Source organism: Garra rufa, chromosome 4 (assembly GCF_049309525.1).
Source record: "Garra rufa chromosome 4, GarRuf1.0, whole genome shotgun sequence".
Taxonomy (NCBI): Eukaryota; Metazoa; Chordata; class Actinopteri; order Cypriniformes; family Cyprinidae; genus Garra; species Garra rufa.
The window spans coordinates 6,686,440-6,707,580 of NC_133364.1; the positions used below are offsets into that span (position 1 = coordinate 6,686,440).

Below are 21,141 nucleotides of genomic sequence, written 5' to 3' on the forward strand. Positions count from 1 at the left end.
ATAAAAGCCGACAGACTGGATTTTGAATTTTTTTAATGAAACAAGACTAAGACTATTTGGGGTGTGTGCAGGTGCTGTTAACACCCAAAGTGGAACACTGATGATTCATGTACAGTATATGTGGCCTTCTGACATCCGTTAGATGTTTGTGGACGAACAAGACGACAAATATTAGATCTGTAGTTAATCTGTTTGAGAGGATTGAGCTGGTTATGTGCATTTACTCAGTTGTTTTTCCTTCTCTTAATTTTGTGCCGCTTACAGTCACCTAGTTTAGACATCCGTCTCAGGTGATTAGCGCCCCCTGTCTGCGTGGAGGGTTTTGTCATTGGTGTTGAATTGTAGCGTGTCCTCATCGCACAGTGCTTAGAAGAACCTAGGAGATTTGCGGCGGCTTATTGCTGGCTTTAACGGTTATGTAAAGTCCAGCGGTGATGTATAATTTGCTGGGATTAAAAAGAGGCAGGACTTTATGGCTGGCTGCAGCCTTCAAATGCTGGCAGAGAAAAGCGAGAGCAGCCTGAAGAGCATCGTAGAGGTCTGCATGCGTTCAGAGATGATGTTCTGCACCACCTTTTTGTCCGCGCCGACCGATGAGATACTAGATGGGGCTTCGGATTTGGGAGGATGCCTGGCTCCCCTGCAGTGCCTCGTACTCCCGCAGGACGAGCTGTATGGTCCGTTCTCCGGCCCCGTGGCTAACCTGCGGCATAGTGAGCGCACCTGTGTGGTGATGGGTAAAATCCTTCTGAATGTGGGTTTAGGGGGTGGAGACATTAGTGGACGCTGTAGCCGTCGTTTGTGGTTTCGCCCGCTTACAGCGTCGAGCGCGAGGATGCAGGTAGGTTGCGACCTGAGATGTTTCGTGAAGTTTCACTGGAGGCTGTTAAATGGTTTATTGGCTGGTTTAGTCTTAATGCAGTTTCTTGTGTTCAGTGCATTGAAGAAAGTAACCTCAAAAGTGCTTGATTATGGAAGCCCGTTTCTGCAATGGAATAAAAACAATTTTAAAAATGTGATTGCAATTTTTTCCCCATAATTTGCACTGAGATTTAACCTCTTACTTATAAACTTATACAATTTTGAGTTTACATTTAGCAAATCTGACTTTTTTTTTTTTTCGATGAATTTTGATGTTAGATCACAATTGAGGTTTTTTTTTTTTTTTTTTTTTTTTTACCATTTGGAATTTACATCTCACAATTCAGATTTTTTTTCTACAGTTTAAATTTCACATTTGACTTTTTTTCTAGGAAATGTAAGTTTACGTGTCACAATTGACTACTTTCCTTCAAATTTGGAGTTTACATCTTGCAGTTCTGAGTTTTTTTTGTTTTGTTTTTTTACCAATTCGGAATTTACATCTTGCAAATCTGACTTTTTTTGACAAATTCCAAGTTTCTGTCTCACAATTGACTTTTCCTACGAATCCGGAGTTTACATCTTGCAATTCTGACTTTTTTTGGGGGGATTTAGTTTAAATTTCGCATTTGACTTTTTTGTAGGAAATCTGAGTTTACGTCTCGCAATTGACTACTTTCCTACAAATTCGGAGTTTACATCCGAATTTGAATTCTGAGTTTGTCTCTCAAATCTGACTTTTCAACGAGTTCTGAGTATGTCTCGCAATTTGCTTTTTTCTACGAATTTTAAGGTTAAATCTCACAATTTAGTTTTTTTTTTTTGTTTGGTTTTTTTTTACAAATTCTGCATTTATATCTCGCAATTCTGAGGTTTTTTTTATGAATTCGGAATTTACATTCCAAATTTTTTCTACAAATTTTACAAGTTTATATCTCGCTAATCTGACTTTTACTACAAATATATCTCACAATTGTTTTTTTTTGTTTTGTTTTTTTGCGAAGTTGCAGTTTAAATCTTGCTTTAGACTTTTTTTCTACAAATTTTGAGTTTACAGCTTGCAATTCTGTTCTGATTTTTTTTCTATGATTTCTGAGTTTACATTTTTTTTTTCTTACAAATTTGGAATTTACGTATAGCACATCTAACTTTTTTTCTACGAATTTTGAGTTTATATCTTACAATTCTGACTTACTTTTTCTTAGCAATTGCAAGTTTATATCTCCGATCTGAATTTTCTTCTCAAAATGACAAGAATTATGAGATATAAAGTCATTAAAAAAAATCATAATTGCAAAATCTAAACAGAATTGTGAGAACAAAATTCAGAATTGTGAAGAATAAACCAGCACTGTGATATTAATAAGTCAGAGTTACCTTTTTTTTTTTTTTACTTTTTTTATACCATGTCAGAAACGGGCTTTCTAAATTTTCATAACATCAATTAATGCATATTTTAAAAATTTGATTGTGACTGTTTCAGGACCATCAGGACTTTCAGGACCAACACTTCCAATGGCCACGGTGGACATAAAGAACCCCGAAATCAACAATCCGCGTCATCAGAATAACATTCAAATGAACAACCTCAACCTCCACAGCAACTTCAACAGAAAAGACAAAGCCAAAAACAAGAGCAAAGGCAAGAAGAAAATATCCAAAGCTGAAATCGGCACCCCGAGCAATTTCCGGTGAGTTTTGCTTTTCTGTTCAGGTTTCATGTTTCCCTTTCTAGCATTGTTAGCTTTGACCAGGTATTGCATACCACTTCCTTGTGCGCTTACCAATAAAGCTGCTTGCTGTTAGATTCCTGGACGTCCACTTGGTGTGTCGTGATGGAAAGTGTAATCGGGTGGACACTTGTTTTTAATCTCATGTAATGTATCTCAGACGTGGATAATCTGGCCGTTGTATTCCAGGAATCGTGTTAAAGTCGGATGAGACTTCCTTAAACATGAGCATGTTTATTGATGTACTTTAATCTCCGTTTTATCTTTATTCGACTAATGCATTTACAGTTTCTGAGCGGTTCATGTTTCTTTATTAAAATGTCTTTTTGTTTTTTTCAGGCACGTTGGGCATGTCGGCTGGGATCCAAACACAGGCTTTGATGTGAGTATTTTTGCCACTACATGTTTACATTAATGCATGTTTTCATGGTCAGAGGTCACTTCAGGATGTGATTCACAAGTGCAAGTCATCTCTTACACAATATAATTGGAGGGACTGTACCTTTATAATCCAAAACAATCATTCTTCCAAAAATCAAGGATCATATTTCACGCGTTGCGCCTGGAGTGTGTATTAGATCTGTGTGGCTCCAGTTTTAATTTGAACTCCCCTGAATGAGAGATTACATAAAGGGGATTTATTGGGGGTTACGGTGTGATTGCGCTGGAGCAATTTTTCATTATCACAGGAAAGAATTATTAAGCCCTTTCCGGCATATTCGTCTGTTTCTGTGGTTTAAAAATATGCTGAAATATTGTGGCCCCCAAAAGTCTTAAGATATCTTAAGAAAGTTAGATAACAAATGAGTAAACTGAGTCACATTTATTTAATGCAAAACCAATTTTTATGTCACAAAAAGAAATGTATGAGCTTTTCAGTGAGAAATACTGCAAAATTTGGCCGCTGGAATACACTATTGTTTACAGTTTGGGGTTTGCAAAAATTGTGAAATATTATTACAATTTAAAATAACTTTTTTCCATTTGAATATATAGTAAACAGTAATTTATTCGCGTGATACAATGCTGAATTTTCAGCAACATTACTCCAGTCTTCAGCGTCACATGATCCTTCAGAGATCGTTCTCATTTTCTGATTTTTATCAATGTTGATATTTTTGTGTAAATCAGACATTATAAATGTCTCCGCTGTCACTTTTGATCAGTTTAATGCTTCCTTGTTGAATAAATTCATTTATTTAAAAAAAACTACAAAAGCGTGACTTACAAATGAAGAATACAGCGACGCAAGAAGCAGAAGTTAATGCTCATTTTAATTTGATTTGTATTCAGGTTCTTTCCTCTCATTTGCTGACTCTTGTTTGTCTTTTCTCAGTTGAATAATCTGGACCCAGAGCTAAAGAGCTTGTTTGACATGTGCGGCATTTCCGAGGCCCAACTCAAAGACAAAGAGACGTCTAAAGACATCTACGAATTCATTGAGCAGAGAGGAGGAGTAGAGGCTGTAAAAATTGAACTTAGGCGACAAGGTGAGTCCAAGAGTTTGCGTACAATTATCAGGTGATTGAAAACTCTGATATTAGTATTTGTCTTATGTCGTACTAAAATAAATAATGTTTAAATAATTTGTACTTCAGGACCCCCGAGGTGTTGTGGTAGGTTGCTTCTGCATTCTGCATGAGTTTGGAGTGATTAAAAAGAATGGCCAATCAGTTTTGTGTGTTAAAAAAAATAGGAATCAGAAGTCTTGCATCTGTTACTAAAAGTCTGCTGTGCGTATCTTTATAGATCATATTTGTAGTGCCTCAAATCAGAACCAGAGTTGGAGTCAATACCTTAAAGACTTTAAAACTAGATTTCCAAATTCCCTTTGTTTAAAGCACAGGGTGAATAAAAAAAAAACACTTTAATGCAGTCTTCAACCACAAGATTTACACTCCAGCTCTGGTCAGATGTTTGAAGAACATCTCTTCTGTTTTCCTCACTGCTCTCAGCTCAGATTTCCCCAGTTCAGCGTTTTCTTCCGAGTCAGTATTTGTATTAGGCACTGGTTTGCTGGAATAAGTTCACACTGCATCATATGTGAAAACTGATATAGCTGCTCTCTCCATCTTATGACAAATTCAAGAACCCTGGAGTGAAACGTCTGTTTTTAAGTTGGGTTTGACTTTGAAGTGAATGCTTACGTTAGAGTTGTTGGACAAGGATGTCAGATGTTAATAATTTAACACAATGCTTGAGAGGTCAGTATGTACATATGAGTAACTGTAATACAAGTAAACAAAGAAAGGTTTGGAGTTAGTACATTTTTTTTTTTCTTTAGAAATGAATATTTTTGGATTGCATTGAGGAAGCATTGAAATGATCACAAGTCACATTGAAGACTTTTATAATGTTGCAAAATACATCTATTTCTGTTGTTTTTTTTTTTGTTTTTTTTTACGGTCTATTCCACAAACAATCTTGAGGGGAAAAAACTCCAAACTTTTCTTTGTTTACTTGTATTACAGTTACTCATATGTACTTGTGTTACAGTGATATTTAAAATATAAATATATTAAGAATACAGTTATTTAGATTGTTAGTATATCATAATATCAGTTTTTCATTCACAACATTTATTTTTGCTTTCAATATGACAGAGAAATGTTTTATCTGTTTAAAAGCCATGTATTAATGCCTATTTTTTTTATAAGGTAATTTATTTTCTCTTATTATTTGGAGCTTGATGGACCTAAACCAAAAGACAGAATCTTTCATTAATTATAAATATAAATACTATATTTAAGCAATGCAACCCCTTCAGCCGTGATTTATTCATGATACAGCACGGCCTCAAGTACCTTATTGCTTTTATAAAACGGTTACCACACAATAAAAATATTAAAATCAAAAATATATATTAATTTATATATATATATATATATATATATATTGAGTTGTACATTTTCATAAAGTAAAATCATTAACTGCCTTCCGCTGTAAAAAGTAGTCCCTAACTGCTGCAGCTGTGTTTACGTTGCTAAGGGTGGTTGCTAAGGGGGTTCAATGATACACAAAACCGTTGAGTGAAGCGGTCATAGCAGTGCCGTATCATGAATACGACACAGCTGCTGACCAATCAGAATTGAGGAATGGAACTAACCGTTTTATAATTAATTGATAAACTATAAATATTTGAAAATCTGGAATCTGGGGGTGCAAAAAAAAAATTGTTTTTAATGTACAAATAAATGCAGCCTTGCTGAGCAAAGGAGAATGCTATAATAAATGCATTAATAGAGCTGTTGTAATGATTGTTAGGGGTTTGAGTGCGTAGCACTGAAACCCTATTGTATTTGTTAGGATTTTTATTATTATTATTATTATTTTATTTATTTATTTTTTTCTGCCGTAAAACTGAACGGGCAGCCCAAACCGTAAGGCCTAGAGACTTGAAACTTGGTCAGATGATAGAGCAAAAATCGAGGAGAACCTCGCAAAGAATCAGCCCAATCGGACCATAGGTGGCGCTATAGTGAACCAAAACGCGAAACTTCTTATAACTCCTAAACCGTTTGTCGTAGACTCAAGTGTCCGATTTCATTTCTGGTATGCAAATTTTTCCGCCATTTTGAAATTTGTCCGAAACCTACTTTTGCGAACTAGTTCTCATTATTTTTGTTACCATTTTATTTTACAGAACAACAGTAAAATTACAATACTAACATTTATGAATGTTGACTTTTATTTTGGCGGAAACCCACAAGAAGACCTCAGTACTACTTTTACATTAACATTTACATTACATTTATCTTTCTCCAGCACCTCCACCTCCAGCACCTCCACCTCCCCCACCATCCAAAGGAGCACCACCGCCTCCTCCACCTCCCCACAACTCCGCCCCTCCTCCCCCACTTCCCTCTAGAGCCCGAGGAGCACCGCCTCCACCTCCACCCTCACGAGTGCCCACCTCCGCTCCTCCTCCGCCTCCTCCTTCCCGACCAGGTATGAGCGCACCACCTCCTCCCCCCAGCAGAGGGCCCGGGATGGGTCCCCCGCCACCCCCTCCACCCCAACCTGCCTCCCTGTCTCCACCGCCCCCTCCACCTCCTCCTCCATCTTCAATGGGCGGGGCACCACCACCGCCACCTCCTCCTCCTGGTCCCCCACCTCCCATGCCGCCTCCACAAACGGACGGGGATTCCGGAGAGGTGCTGGGGGGTAAGTCCGCACTCCTGGACCAAATTCGAGAAGGGACGCAGCTGAAGAAAGTGGACCAAAACAACAAGCCGCCCGCCTCCGGTGGTGGCAGCGGCGGACGCGGCGCACTCTTAGACCAAATACGACAGGGCATTCAGCTTAAAAACGTAAGTGGAGTTTGTTTTTGTTTTTTTAATCAATGAGAAATGATGGAAACAAATGTTCGGGAGGGGAAAATCTTTGTAGTGTGTAACACATAGTGGAGTTCCTGACACATTTTTTTCAACCTTTTTTTAATTGTAATTATGTATTTGCACTACTCCTTGGGGTCAAATTTTTTTTATAATTAATTACTACTTTTATTAATATTTTTGTTCAGCAAGAATGCATTAAATTGATCATAAAGTAAAGACATTTAAAATATTAAAAGACATGCTGTTTTTATCATAGTTTTCAACTCTTTCAATATTAATATTAAGAAAATGATTATTTAAGAAATAATAAATGTTTCTTGAGCAGCAAAATCAGAAATTTCTGAAGGATCATGTGACACTAAAGACTGCAGTAATGATGCTGAAAATTCAGCTTTGCATCACAGGAATAAATTACATTTTACAATATATTGAAATACAAGGAGATTATTTTGGATTAATAAAATAATAATAAAGTAATAATATTTCGGAATATTAATATGTTTACTGTATTTTTAATCAAATAAATGCAGATTTGGTGAGCAGAAGAGCCTTTTTACATTAAAAATTCCTACTGACTCCAAACTTTTGAACAATAGTGTATTGCAGTAACTGAATTATTATGCAAATGATCTAAGGAAAATTAGATATTATAGTGAATATTATTTTAAATGCTTAGGTTAGCTGTTTTAAACATGCCAGTTGGCTAAACAAAATTACAATTAAATGAATAAAAATAAATCAATTAAATAATGAGAAAATAAATTATTAAAATAAATATAAATAAAAAATATATATATTAGTGCTTGTTCCTAATATTTCCAAAATATTCCTCATATTTCCACATTCTTATTATTTTAGCCCCTTTATCTAAAATACAAATACTGGAGATTGTAAGCTTTTAATATCAACTTAAAATCGTTATTAACTTATTAGCAATATTAACATCTCAAAATACAAAATCACTCACAATTTAGGTTCCAAATTTAAAATAACTGTTTATTCACTTTATTTCTTAATTTTTTTTAACAGTATTGTAGAGCAGGTCAATTATATTTTCCAATGTATGCAAATATCAAATTAAAATTATATAATATAGCGAAATCTATTTCAAATATTTAGGTTAACTGTTTTAAACATGGTAGATGACTAAACAAAATGAAATGAATATAAATAAATATAAATTATTAGAAAATAAAGTAAAAAATTATAATAAATTTCTGCAATTTTTTTTAATCTAAAAGACAAATTTTCTGCAAATCGATTTATCTTAAAGACAAATACTGGAGATTTTAAGCTTTTAATATTAACTTTATGCAGCAATATCAAGTACAAAATCTCAAAATCGCAATTTTAGTTTCAAACTGAAAATAACTCTTGTTTTATTTATTTATTTATTTATTTATTTTTTGGCCCAGTCCATCATGAGAACTGTGTGGCATGCAGGTGAATAAAAACATTCTGATCATGTGGATTTTTTTTTTTTTCTTTTCTCCAGGTATCAGACACTACAGACTCTACTCCATCCACTCCTGTGTCATCTGGGATCGTGGGAGCGCTGATGGAAGTCATGCAGAAGAGAAGCAAAGCGATCCACTCTTCAGGTATGTACCGACCTTAGCTTTAGGACAATCAGACTCGCTTAAGATTAAGCAGAAACCTTACCATTCAGTCTGTGGTTTTGTAGATGAAGATGATGATGATGAGGACGTAGAAGATTTTGAGGATGAAGAGGAGTGGGATGACTGATGACCGGGGGCTGGCCGAAAAGAATAACTACATTGCTCTTGACATTCGAAAATCGTATAAAATTGTAATGTAAATGACCGTTTCGCTGTACATTTTTTTGTTGCCTTTATGCTTTTTTTGTATTCATCTGTGCAATACCTCATTTAATCTGTAAGGGTTTGTCATTGCATCTCCTGTAAAGGTTTTGTTTCCTCTCCTGGATTCACGTGCAATTTTACATCAAGTCGTCTTGATTTGTAGAGTTGAATGTTTTGGGTCTTTTGTCTTCGCCATTCCTTTAAGAAAGTCGACTCTAAGCAACAAGATGAGCGAGTCTTACCGTGACTCAAAGCAAGAACACTATTTTCATACTTTTCTCTTAACTTTTCTTATTCAGAACATAGTTTAGCGCTGTTATTTTCTTAAAACCATATTTAGCCCCATTGCTAATTTGTAAATTTGCTCCGAGTTTGAGTCGGTTTCTATTTTTGCACGAATCAAAATGATAAAAGCGGGGAAGCGGCGCAATACGGCGGTTTTGTTTACACATTGTGTGCTATAGCTACTACGTCAGGACTCTCCTTAACATTAGATGTGAGAAACACTACAGTTATTAGAAATAACCCTGTTTGCATATGCTAGTTGGCATTTTACTGGCATTACAACCAATTTCATGGGCACGTTGTTGTTGTTGTTTTTCCAGTTCATGTGTGCCATTTAAAGAAAAAAAAATTCTGAACGTTCGTAATATTTTACTAATAACGCACTGTGATGCTGTACTAATTCCAAAAGAGAGACTCTGGCTCGCCTGACGGTCCGCAGTGGGTCGTATCATGTAGTTTCGCTGTTTTAAACAGTGTTATAGAGCAGTTCAGTTATATTTTCCACTTTTCATCCTTTGCATTGAGACTTGAAACCTTTGAAATGAGGTTGAAAAAGAATTGCTAAAATTGTACACTCAAATAAATGTTAATATTTACAGAACCTTCGTGCATTTGGTTGTTTTATTTGTTTGACTTTGGTGAATGTAACTAAAACCTTGGAATCCAGTTTTCCAAGTAGGTGATTCATAAACTTTCCCTGAGTGAGTCAATCAAAGTCAAGGTTTCTCCAGATCTTAATTAGCCATTCCACAAATTGGTTTTAAATCAGAGCAGAAAGTCTTCATTTCAAGTCTTGGCATAAAATATTGCATGCACAAAAAAACAGCACAAATATTTTAACATTTTTAAATCAAGATAAAACTACTTGAGATGTTCTATGAGAACTATAACACAATTAGGTGGGTTTATGCTTAAAACAAGAACAAATATCTGCCAATTGGGTAAAAAAATTCTTTAAATGTAAAAGTCAGGAAACCTGCACAAACCCTGCATGAAATTGAACTAGATACAAAGTTAATAGTGGAACATTGTGATTATTTTTAAAGCCCACAGCCTGATATGGTATTACTTTGGTTTAGCTGGGCAGCTGATTGCATCGGACATTTTGTTTTGATCTTTTTTTAGAGCGCTAAAGTTATTTGGCAGACATTAAGAATGCAAATCAACTAACAATTTCTCTGTCATACAAAATGATGTTGTTTTTATCTCGGAATGGACTGGATCATTGCCATGTGTCTTTTTTTTGGGAGGAATTTGGCATTTGCAAATGTCAGTTCAGGTAAATGCAATGCATAATGCTGAATTGGAATAAAATGCTTTGACGAAGTGTTTTAGTTCCCTTTCTGTGCTTCCTTCTTAACCTGTTAAACAGCTTACATTTTTTTTCTTTGTGGCCGTATGTTGTCAGAAGTTGCATCCATCTGTTGCATGCTTTGCTTTACTTGGAAATACTGTTAGAAGCAATCGATGTTCATATAACCTTCTTCTGTGGTAAAGTATTTGCCTTTCAGATACAAACTTCAAACTTCTCTGTTGTTCCTGCCTCTGCTGCTAAAAACATTTCTCTGGTCACGGTGAACAGCTGCCGAGTGGATTTAGTCGTAGGGAACTTTTCCAAAATATACAAACATACAGAGTCTGGATTAAGAGACTGTGATATTCATACAACTAATACTCTGAGTCATTTTGACCCTGTTTTTGCTTATATGAGGCTAGTCTTCTGACCTTTGCAACTGTTTTGGTAAGTAGTGTTACACAAACCCTATGGCAGAAATCATTGTTTTACTTGATTATTAAATTTAATAATTTTAAATCAAGTCAAATATTTACATTTATACAGACATGAAGTAGTGTTGAAAATCATTAGCAAAGTTGATTTTAAAATAAAGTACAATCACAACAACAGCAGAAACTACCACTATTACTAATAGTAAAAACAATAAAAAATGAATACAGTGCAAAAATCATTCCCAATATAGAAAACCCCAGTACATGCCTCTGTTGTGATCAAGTGCACATTTACAGAGTTTGACTGTTGTACCACTGTCTTGAAACATTTAATGCAATCTCATCAAACACCTGCATTAACCAGAATTGTTCCAAGGGTCTTAGAAAAGCGCAACGTATCTGTGTTTACAGATGTTGTATTGCAGATGATGCTCTGGAGAAGGGTTTCCTGTTCAATCTTACACCCTGGTTACCGTAGATACTTGGGAACATCCACCTGCAAAGAATTATAAGGTCAGATCCATCAGTTTTTTTGAGTGTAATCAAAGTATTTATTGTGCAACTGATTACCATATCACATTATATGCAATCAAATATAAAATCAAGACAAGCATTCTCCTTTCATTTTGTTTACCTATATGAAAGTCCTGTTTACTCAAACTGCTTTCCATATTCCACAGCACTAAAAGGCATCTGCCTTATCGAGACATGCAAAATGGTCTCTATTTATAGCAACATTAAGTGTGAGGAATTTGTGGGGTCAGGATGTCTCGTCTGAGGGTAATGCTGAATTTTCCACTCTGGCAATAAACAGAAACTCTAGTTGAGTTTTCTGTATAGTTTTGTTCATTTCCTCACATCTATTCTTCTGTCATGGTGACCACAGTCTTTAAGGAATGTATCTACTATAGGTCGGATTGCGACACTTCGCCTGTTACAAGCAGGTGTGGCAACAATGAGAGGTATTTGTGCTTCAAAAGAGGACAGACCTTTCTATATATAACTTAACTGTCCGTGGCTAAGTTGCTTTTCACTAATTACCACATGGTTTTCTTGTTAACATAAAAATGTTGATAGAAATGTCTGTGGCTTTATTCCAATACCTAGACAGCATAAGCTACATTGCATGAATCAAGAAGGCAATTTAATAAATCCATCCAGGACAAAGACAAAGTGAGAGAAATGTTTATGAATATAGTTCTACCATGACAACTCTCGGACAGGTGGAGCTGGGGAGGTGGAGGGTTCCAGAGGAACACAGAAAGCACGCTGTGAAATGCTCTAGTGAATTTAAATGTGACATCAGCTTGTGTCAAGTAGTTTAATGCTGTTAATATAATCAGTTTGCGTTAACGACCCATCAGCCTCCGCCATTTAGAGTTACATGACAGAACTTGGCATTTCTCTCAAAACTGAATATTATTGTTAAAAAATAAATTCAGTCTATTGAAAATGTAATTTTTCCTTAATGTGCATGAGCTTAACAACATGCTACACCCTTGAAATCAATCATGATTGCGTAGGTCAGGAGTGTCCAAACCTGTTCCTGAAGGGCCACTGTCTTGCAGAGTTTAGCTCCAGCACTAATGAGCCGGTCAATGTCTTCAGACTCTTTAGAAACTTCCTGGCAAGTGTGTTGAAGCTGGTTGGAGCTAAACATTTCAGGATGTTGGCCCTCCAGGAGCAGGATTGAACACCCCTAGCATACAGTAGGTTCTATTTGCCGCCTGTGTGGAGTTTTACAAATCAGTCATTTGAGGTTCCATTTCAAGAAGGAAAGCAATTAGACACCAAGAAAGCTCACTACTGAGCCTGAGCCTCTTAGTCTTTACTACTCCTGGAGAGCTACTGTCCTGCAGATTTCAGGTCCAACCCCAATCAAACACACCTGAAACAGCTAATCAAGGTGTTTAGGGTTATTTGATAATTACAGGAAAGTGTGTTAAAGCTGGTTGGAGCTAAACTCTTCAGGATGTTGGCCCTCCAGGAGCAGGACTGGACACCTCTGGCGTAGGTTCTCTTTGTATGACGCACAAGGTTGCTGCCTGTCTGGAGTTTTACAAATCAGTTATTTGAGGTTCCATTTCAGGTAGTAAGGCGGTAGACAGCAAGGAAGCTCACTAGGTTTTGGAATTGAGCCTATCGGTCTCCAACCCTGCTCCTGGAGAGCTACCGTCCTGCAGATTTCAGCTCCAACCAGCTTCAACACACCTGAACCAGCTAGCAAGGTTTTCAGGGTTACTTGATAATTACAGGCAGGTGTGTTGAAGCAGGGCTGGAATTGAAATCTGCAAGATGGTAGTTCTCCAGGAGCAGGGTTGGAGATCCCTGGTTTTTACAGTACTCACCCTTTTGAGATGTTTCATGCTGCTGCCTCTGATGGCAGCCATTAGTTCGTCATGAGCACAGCGTTGAGGTGTGGACGGTCGGGAGTTCTCTCTGTCATTGATGGGTCTCAAAGCGTTCTTCAGTTCCTTTAATATGCTGTCAGTCTCTGTTTTCTTTGGAGCCCCTTTTTTGCCCTTTTTGGATTTAGATTTAGATTTGGTGGGACCGTGCTGTTGTTTTATGCAAGTCCCCTCTTGCAGTTTGATGACTTCGGCAATCATTCTGGAGGGAGCCTTCTTCTCTGGGATGAAGTCTTTAGGTAGTGGAGGTGGGGTTGGTGGTGGAGGAGGAGGTGGTGGAGGAGCAGGAGGAGCATTCTTCTTTGCCATGTCAACGCGTGGTTGCTTTGGAGATGACCACGGTGAACTCCGAGGGGAGCCGTAAGGAGAAGAGCTGGTCGTGCTCTTCTGAAGGGCGACTGTTCTTGGGTTTGTTGGCGTTGCTGCACCTCCTTGCTGTTGCCGCAGCTCCTGCATTCTCTTCTGTCTCTGGCGGTCTTGGTTGCGGGTAAGAATGGTAGTCATGCTTATACGAGGACCAGGAAGGTCAAACTGGTAACCCAACTTTATCAGTGTGGTATTCTCCCTTAGTAACTTAACAATCTCCATTTCCACCTGACCCCCACAAATGTGCCGCTGGTTGTGAAATCGCATTTCCGTAAGAGTACTGTTTCGGGTGAGGGCTTGCACCAGTGCCAGGATACCCTTTCCTGTAATGAAGTTGGACTCAATGTTAAGATTTGTGATGTTGCCGTTTTCTCTGAGCATCTTGGCAATAGCAAAAGCCACCTGGTCATCTGCATGTGTGTTGGCTAGGCTAAAGAAACGTACATGTGTGTTAGAACGTAAGCCTTCTGCAAATCGGATAAGAGTGTCCTGGGAGATATTGTCAATGTTGTTGAGGTTGACCTCGGTGGTATCTGGGTCATTGTTGAGGACCTTTTCCAGAACCTCGTCCACCACCGTAGGGTTACCTGACATGCGACTGGGCTCCTGAACTTGGACTTTTGGTTCACTCATCAGTGGAGAGTATCGTTTTACAGGCTCTGCCTGTCTCTGATTGGGCTGACCATTGGAAGACCAACACTTTTGAGGGTGAGTGGTACAATCCAGTGTCGGTGCCATTTTAGGACTGTTCACTTCTTCATTTTCTTCCTCTTCCTCCTCCTCTTCTTCCTCTTCGTCTTCTTCCTCCACTTCCACCTCCTCCTCTTCTTCTGTTACTGGCTCCTCTGGTTCACCTTCCTCTTCTTGGTCTTCTTCAACTTCCCGATATTTTTGTATGTCTTTCTCTTGTTCTTCAGCCTCGTCTTTTTCATCCCCAGATTCTTCGGTGTCGCTCTCAGTCATGCATTCCTCCTCTTCCCTGCTGTCTTCATCTTTCTGCAATCGATAAAGTAATTTGTTAAAACAACTTTGGTGCAATTCACATTGCTTTTTGAAAGACCCATGGTGTCCCTCCACCTTTCGAATCATTCCTTCACTCAGATTATTAAGGTATGTAAACCAGTTGTCTTTTTTTGCAAACGTTTACCAAATGGTAACTGTTCTACAATTCCAATTGAAATCTTCAAAAACTTCTTGAGTTTAAACCATTCACTGATAGCTTAACACTGGGGCTGCACCCTCAAACTACCTTATTTATTCCTAAAGTGTCAATAGTACCACCGTAAGAGTACCTTAAGGGTACAAATTTATCTTCTAAGCCTAAGGTATTATTATGCACCCTTTAGGGGTAAATCAAATACAGCCATGTCTCTTTATAGGGTACTACCCTATTAGCAAGTTAATGTTTGAAGTTATTGACCACTGACCTGTCTAGGACTTGTGGATCCAGTCCTCTCCTCCTCCAACAGTTTTCGTGTCTCATTTTCCCAGTATTTCATCAGAGCTTCCCTGCTGAACGTTCCAGTGGGAGTCTTTTCTGTCTGATCTCTCTGTCGCAGTCCGATGGGAAGATTGTCGTCTGGGTCAATATCAGCCAACTCCTTCTCCAGCTCCTGGAGCTCCTCGGCAGTCAGCGAGGCCAACAGCTCATCTTCATCCAAATCTTCATACTTACTCAGCTCCCGCCGGTAGCCGAATGTACTCATGGCCCTTCAGTAGTCTTTTCAGAGTCTTAAAGTCTTGGTTTTGTCTCAGCGTTGGTGCATCAGATAGGCTCCTGGGATCTTTCGTGTGGTGTAAGCGAGAGTGAGTGCTCATCTACTGTGGTGGGCAGCTGGAGGGGTCTTAAGAGCTGGATCAGAGAGACGTGGTACAAAGCCCCAGCCCATGATGCTGTTGCTTTTTTGGGAGGCAGGGGTCAATCAGACAGAGCTGCAAAAAGCATGTGAGCTCACAACATGGCCACAGAGAGGCCTGTCAGGGAATACTGACTGCATTGTTCATGTCCAAAATAAGCAGATAGACTCGAAGAGATGGCTTAGAGAAAAACAGTAATGTCCTTATAATAGCAAGTCGTTTTTCCCAGCAAGATGGTAAATAATTACATTTTAAAACATTTAAATGAGAAGAACGTGTTTACTGGTATCATATTGGTGTGTTAAAATGAAAACCACAACTAGCTGTCTGTATTGCTGCACATAACAGCTCAGTTTGCGAAATTGTTTCAAGCTGTAACATTAAAGGTATAGTTTAGTGTTGTTGATTCATGTCAATTCATTTTGTATGTGTAGAATTGGACAACCCAGAATACTCTCAGATGCTTTTAGTTTTTTCATATGTGCCAAAAATACCACATAGAGCTGAAGTAACACGTCACAGGCTAATAGTGAGGGCAGATTATCCCAAGAACTGTTATCAGCCTGGCATGAACCATTGTGAGGATTTAAAAAATCCTCTTCTCTCTTAGCCTTTTACTAGTTTTGTCTCGCTTTTGATGTCATCATCAGGATTAAAATTTGCTTTATTATTGTATTCATCATAGCATACCTCATACTGTCAAATCCGCAGCTTGCCTAAAATGTAGTGAATCTGAAGAGAGGCTAAAGGTTAATATGGTGTAGATATGAATGGATTTTGAAGTCCATAAGCTGTAAATGATCAGATTTGGATTTAGTGTGAACGCACAGATAAGCTGTTTGTTGTCACATAGGACTGAAACAACCACGTAAGGCTAGGATCTGTGTTTATGACAGGAACACAATGTCCGCTCTGTCTCTGGAGCCGCCGACTGGCGTTGACAGTGCAGGAATGTTGTTGCTCTGATAACAAGTGTCTCTAGCAACAACAGCTTCTGCAAAATCCTGCTGTTTGGGATTGGGGTCATGATTAATGTTGATGAAGTTTGAAATTTATGTCAAATTGTTAGGGTTTAAATAGTCATACAATCTTATTGCATGAAAAATACAATGTCAGTCAAACTCTTTCCAGAGTAATTTAGGTATTTTTGTAGCGTATGCATTTACACACTGAAGACTAGATTTTAGGAAACCTCTCAGGATCATGTCCAGGTCAAGTTTCACTCCAAAATTGAAAAAGTTGCATATGTATAAAACTTTTTGTTTTTCTTTTAATTATAATTTTATTATTTAGTTTGGTTTCAAGGTGAAACGTGACCTGGACTTGCTCTTGGTAAGTAGCATATGAAAATTACATAATCAAGGTATTTTCACATTATCACAAAATTAGACAAACTGTTTCACTCGTATAAATACATTGGAATAAAATGCATATATCTACTGTTCATCCATTCGACCATAAATATCATATTCTTTGTAGAGCAGGAAGTTCTTCAGTGCAGGTGGGAAAGGAACGGTGCTCATGTACTCTGGGTCATTCAGTCGTCTCAGCGTCACATGTCTCCTGAGAACCAACCTGGCCTGGTGTTTCAAAGGGCGTGGGTTCTCTAATACCAAACAGACATACAGAAACAGTTTTTTTTTCTGTTTCATACAGGTTTGGAATGACATGAGTGGTAAACAAAACTGTCTTACTTATGATATCACAAATTTCGGGCCATTCCTTTTGTCTCTCCAGAATCCGCAGCAGTTTAGAGCAGATGTGCACGTGATTCACATAATCTAGGAGTGTCTGCACCACTCCCCCTGCCAAGTGCGCCATCCATGAAACTCTAATAAACTCGCAAAACTTAAAAACAGAACAGAGTGCATAATTATAGGCCACATATAAATATAGACATTCACTAAGACTGAATTGCATTGCCATCTTTTTGCACTGTTGAAATTTCAGGTGGTTAGTAGTAAGATGCACACTTTTTTCAGATTGCTCTTAATTTGACTTCACTATAAAGCCTCTTATTGCATTGTTTGCTGTATTGTCAGGTGGTTAGTGATAGTGAATATGACATGTTCTTGCACAGGCAAAAGTGGTGCAACTCCACCCCAAACATGATGATTTAAAGTCACTTTGCTCAGAATGCTCTTGATTTGTGTTCACTATAAAGCCTCTTATTGCATTGGGTGTTGCATTTTCAGGTGTTTAATGAATAAGACGCATGTTTTGCGCATTCAAAAGTGTTGCAACTCAACCCCACTGTTTTCTAGCCCCCCAAACATGATGCTTTCGAGTCACTTTGTTCAGATAGCTTTTGATTTGACTTAACTATAAAGCCTCTCATTGCATTGTTCGCTGCATTATCAGGTGGTTAGTGAATAAGACATGTTTTTACTCATGCAAAAGTAACGCAACTCCACCCCATTGCTTTCTACCCTCCAAAACATGATGCTTTAGAGTCACTTTGCTCAGATTGCTCTTGATTTAACTTCAGTATAAAACCTCTCATTGCATTGTTTGTTGCATTTTCAGGTTGTTGGTGAATAAGGCGCAATTTTTGCGCATACAAAAGTGCTGCAGCTTTGTAGCCAGCAAACATGATGCTTTGATTTGACCTCACTGTAAAGCCTTCCATTGCATTGTTTGTTGCATTTTCAGGCGGTTTGTGAATAAGACGGATGTTTTTCCACATGCTATTAGTGAATTCACCCCATTGTTTTCTAGTCCCCAAACATGATGCTTTAGAGCTGCTTTGCTCAGATTGCTCTTGTTTGACTTCAATATAAAATCTCTCCTTGCATTGTTTGTTGCATTTACAGGTAGTTAGTGATAGTGAATAAAACGCATGTTTTTGCTCATGCAAAAGTGACACAACTCCACCCTATTTTTTTTAGCCTCCAAACATGATGCTTTAGTGTCACTTTGTTCAGATAGCTTTTGATTTGACTTCACTATAAAGCCTCTCATTGCACTGTTCGCTGCATTTTCAAGTGGTTTGTGAATAAGACGTGTTTTTATTCATGCAAAAGTGGCGCAACTCCACCCCATTGTTTTCTACCCCCAAAACATGATGCTTTGGAGTCACTTTGTTCAGATTGCTCTTGATTTAACATCACTACCAAGCCTTTCATTACATTGTTTGTTGCATTTTCAGCTGGTTAGTGAATAAGGTGCATGTTTTTGCACATGCTATTAGTGAATTCACCCTATTTTTTTTTCTAGACTCCAAACATGATGCTTACGGTTACTTTATTCGTAGCACTTTTGGTTTGGTACGTCTGGCTAAGAGCCTCTGACCACGTGTATGTTGTTACACTTTTGTCATGGGAACACTCAAAGCAGCTTTCTGCACAGTAACCATTGTTAAGGAGCAGGCGCAGCATCATTTCATCTTTGAGGCAGTATTGCAGTGCTGTAGGAAATAGGGTGTCGCTGACAACAGAGAATATGCAGTTGACGTCCGCCCCATAGGCAAGAAGCAGCCGCACCAGCTCGTACTTCCCAGCTCTGACCGCCACCAGGAGGCAGCGCAGCGGGTCCAGATCTGATTTCGCACCTGCTTTCAGAAGCATCTCGGTGCAGGTGACATCTGCATTGCAGACGGCGAAGTACAGCGGGGTCTTCCTCATGTCTCCGTAGTTTTCAGAAATATGGCAGCCTAGGATTGGGTTGACGTCAAAGCCTTTCTCAATCAGCAGCTCGAGACAGTCAGCGTGGCCTCCATCTGCCGCAGAATGAACTGGACTCATCCCAGACTGACGTATGGCCCTTTTTGTGGTGATGGAAATGAATGTCTTCAGAGCCCTGTCAGTTTAAAAAGACAGAATATATTTATCAATGCAGAGATTCTTGCTAAAGTGTGGTGAGATTGATTTAGTGCTCTCACAGGTAGTGCCCCTCGTAGGCCGCGCGGTGAATTGGAAGTTGAGAGCAAAGACTGGCTACATTAGGACTGGCACCATGTTGTAAGAGTAGATCAATGCAGTCCAGGTTCCCACAGCCTGCGGCATCATATAACACACTGTCTCCATTTGTAGCTTGTGCGGTCACATCGCCCCCTAGAGGTGAGAGCAAGAAAGACAATCAACCTGGAAATGCCTTATAATTGAATGGAAAGAAGTACTATTGAAGTCGATGGCTACCCGCAACAGTTTGTTTACCAATATTTGTGTTCAATGGAAATATGCAATAGTTCATTCTGGTTGATTTAAAAATCGAAATTTACAGATTTTTATGCCTGACAGAGTTTTAAGTAAACTGTAAGTCTGCACAGCAATAAATAGTTCAAGAGTTGGTTTTTGGTCAGACTTTGCATACACCTGACTTACCATGTTCGATAAGGATTGCCAGTATTTCCGGATGGCCGTATTCAGCTGCGATACCCAGCGGTGTGACTCCATGCCCGTCCCGTCCCATTGCCTTTCCTCCATGTCTCAACAGCAGCATCATGATGTCTACGCAACCCACCTTAGCGGCCTCGTGAGTGGCTGTCCACTTCTTCAAACACACCTGCTCTACGAAGGCACCTCCCATTATCAGTGCATGAACCATGTCATAACAGTTTGCCCTCACGGCTGCAAAGAGAAACATGGGAATATGATCCAGAACCCTAAGAATTAATGCAAAAAAAATAACATGCAATAAAATGCAATGCAATAAATAAAATTATAAGAAAAACATATGGTCTGTTCCCAAAAATTTTTTTTTTTTTTTTTTTTTTTTTTTTACAAAATCAAAAATATAAGTATTTTTAAAAGTAATAAAACAATAGTTAATAATATTTTAGGACCATTTATATTTAAATGAAATAAAATTGTGTCTGTACAAGATCATTTTCATCACTACATAAAATGTATTAAAATTACATTAAATTGGGAGAAAAATATGTTTGATTTTCATGAAAATGACTATTATTTATTATTTTAGGACCATGTATATTTAAAGTACAAGACTAATTTCATTACTACATAACATTTATTAAAATCACATTAAATTAGAAGAAAAATGTAAATGTTGCCACTAAAAAAAATGTATGTCTTTAAAAAAATTAAAGAAAAAACAAACAAGGAAAGATATGGTCCAATTTTCAATAAGATTTCCATTCTAAAATTATAAATAAATATTCTAAATAACAAAAAGTATGTTTGTACAAGATACTTTTAATGATTACATAACATTTATATATATAAAATATGCTACATTTATTTACTTGATGATGATAATAAAAATCAAATAATAATAAAAAATATTTTTATTATGTAAAAAAAATTTTTTAAGGGTATAATAAAATATTTAAAATTTAATAAGACAGATTTCATTAATACATAACATTTAATAAAAATCACATTAAATTGGAATAATAGCAAAATATTGGCACTACCAAAAAAAAAATTTTATTTGAAAAACAAAAACAAAACATATGGTCCCCGAAATAAGATTTTATATATATATATATATATTATATATATATATATATATATATATATATATATATATATGTGTGTGTGTGTGTGTGTGTGTGTGTGTGTGTGTGTGTGACCCTGGACCACAAACCCAGTCTTAAAGGAGAACTCCGGTGTGATATTGACCTAAAGTGTATTGAATCATGATACCGAGTGTGAACGTACCTTGCATATTTCATCTCGGTTTGTGTCCAGCTGTCCGAAATCTGGGGTCAGTTAGCCGATGCTCACAACAGCTTGTCAATGAAAGTCAATCGGGCATCGAAGGAGCCATGTAAATAAATCACTGT

The 21,141-nt window shown here is 37.7% G+C and overlaps 3 protein-coding genes across 3 annotated transcripts in view; 1 reads left to right on the forward strand and 2 right to left on the reverse strand.

The window, feature by feature from the left end:
- The first annotated feature begins 476 nt into the window (after positions 1 to 476).
- waslb (WASP like actin nucleation promoting factor b) lies at positions 477 to 9,637 on the forward strand. The gene is made up of 7 exons (XM_073838544.1): positions 477 to 841; positions 2,345 to 2,552; positions 2,931 to 2,973; positions 3,928 to 4,081; positions 6,357 to 6,901; positions 8,424 to 8,529; positions 8,613 to 9,637. The coding sequence occupies exons 2-7, from the start codon at positions 2,377 to 2,379 to the stop codon at positions 8,672 to 8,674; spliced, it is 1,086 nt and encodes a 361-aa protein (XP_073694645.1). The 5' UTR covers positions 477 to 841; positions 2,345 to 2,376; the 3' UTR covers positions 8,675 to 9,637.
- Positions 9,638 to 10,813: 1,176 nt separating this feature from the next.
- Positions 10,814 to 15,356, reverse strand: lmod2b (leiomodin 2 (cardiac) b). Its single transcript, XM_073838543.1, is given in 4 exon segments — positions 10,814 to 11,260; positions 13,113 to 14,534; positions 14,966 to 15,250; positions 15,252 to 15,356. Coding segments are annotated over 4 exon segments (1,839 nt in total). The 3' UTR covers positions 10,814 to 11,233.
- A 1,193-nt stretch (positions 15,357 to 16,549) lies between these two features.
- asb15b (ankyrin repeat and SOCS box containing 15b) overlaps positions 16,550 to 21,141 on the reverse strand; it is a 6,823-nt gene continuing 2,231 nt past the window's right edge. The window contains exons 5-9 of the mRNA XM_073838909.1: positions 19,718 to 19,963; positions 19,276 to 19,447; positions 18,632 to 19,193; positions 17,090 to 17,243; positions 16,550 to 17,001 (exon numbers count right to left, since the gene is read on the reverse strand). Coding sequence (XP_073695010.1) covers positions 16,832 to 17,001; positions 17,090 to 17,243; positions 18,632 to 19,193; positions 19,276 to 19,447; positions 19,718 to 19,963 — 1,304 coding nt within the window. The 3' untranslated portion in view covers positions 16,550 to 16,831. The remainder of the gene's footprint in view (positions 17,002 to 17,089; positions 17,244 to 18,631; positions 19,194 to 19,275; positions 19,448 to 19,717; positions 19,964 to 21,141) is intronic.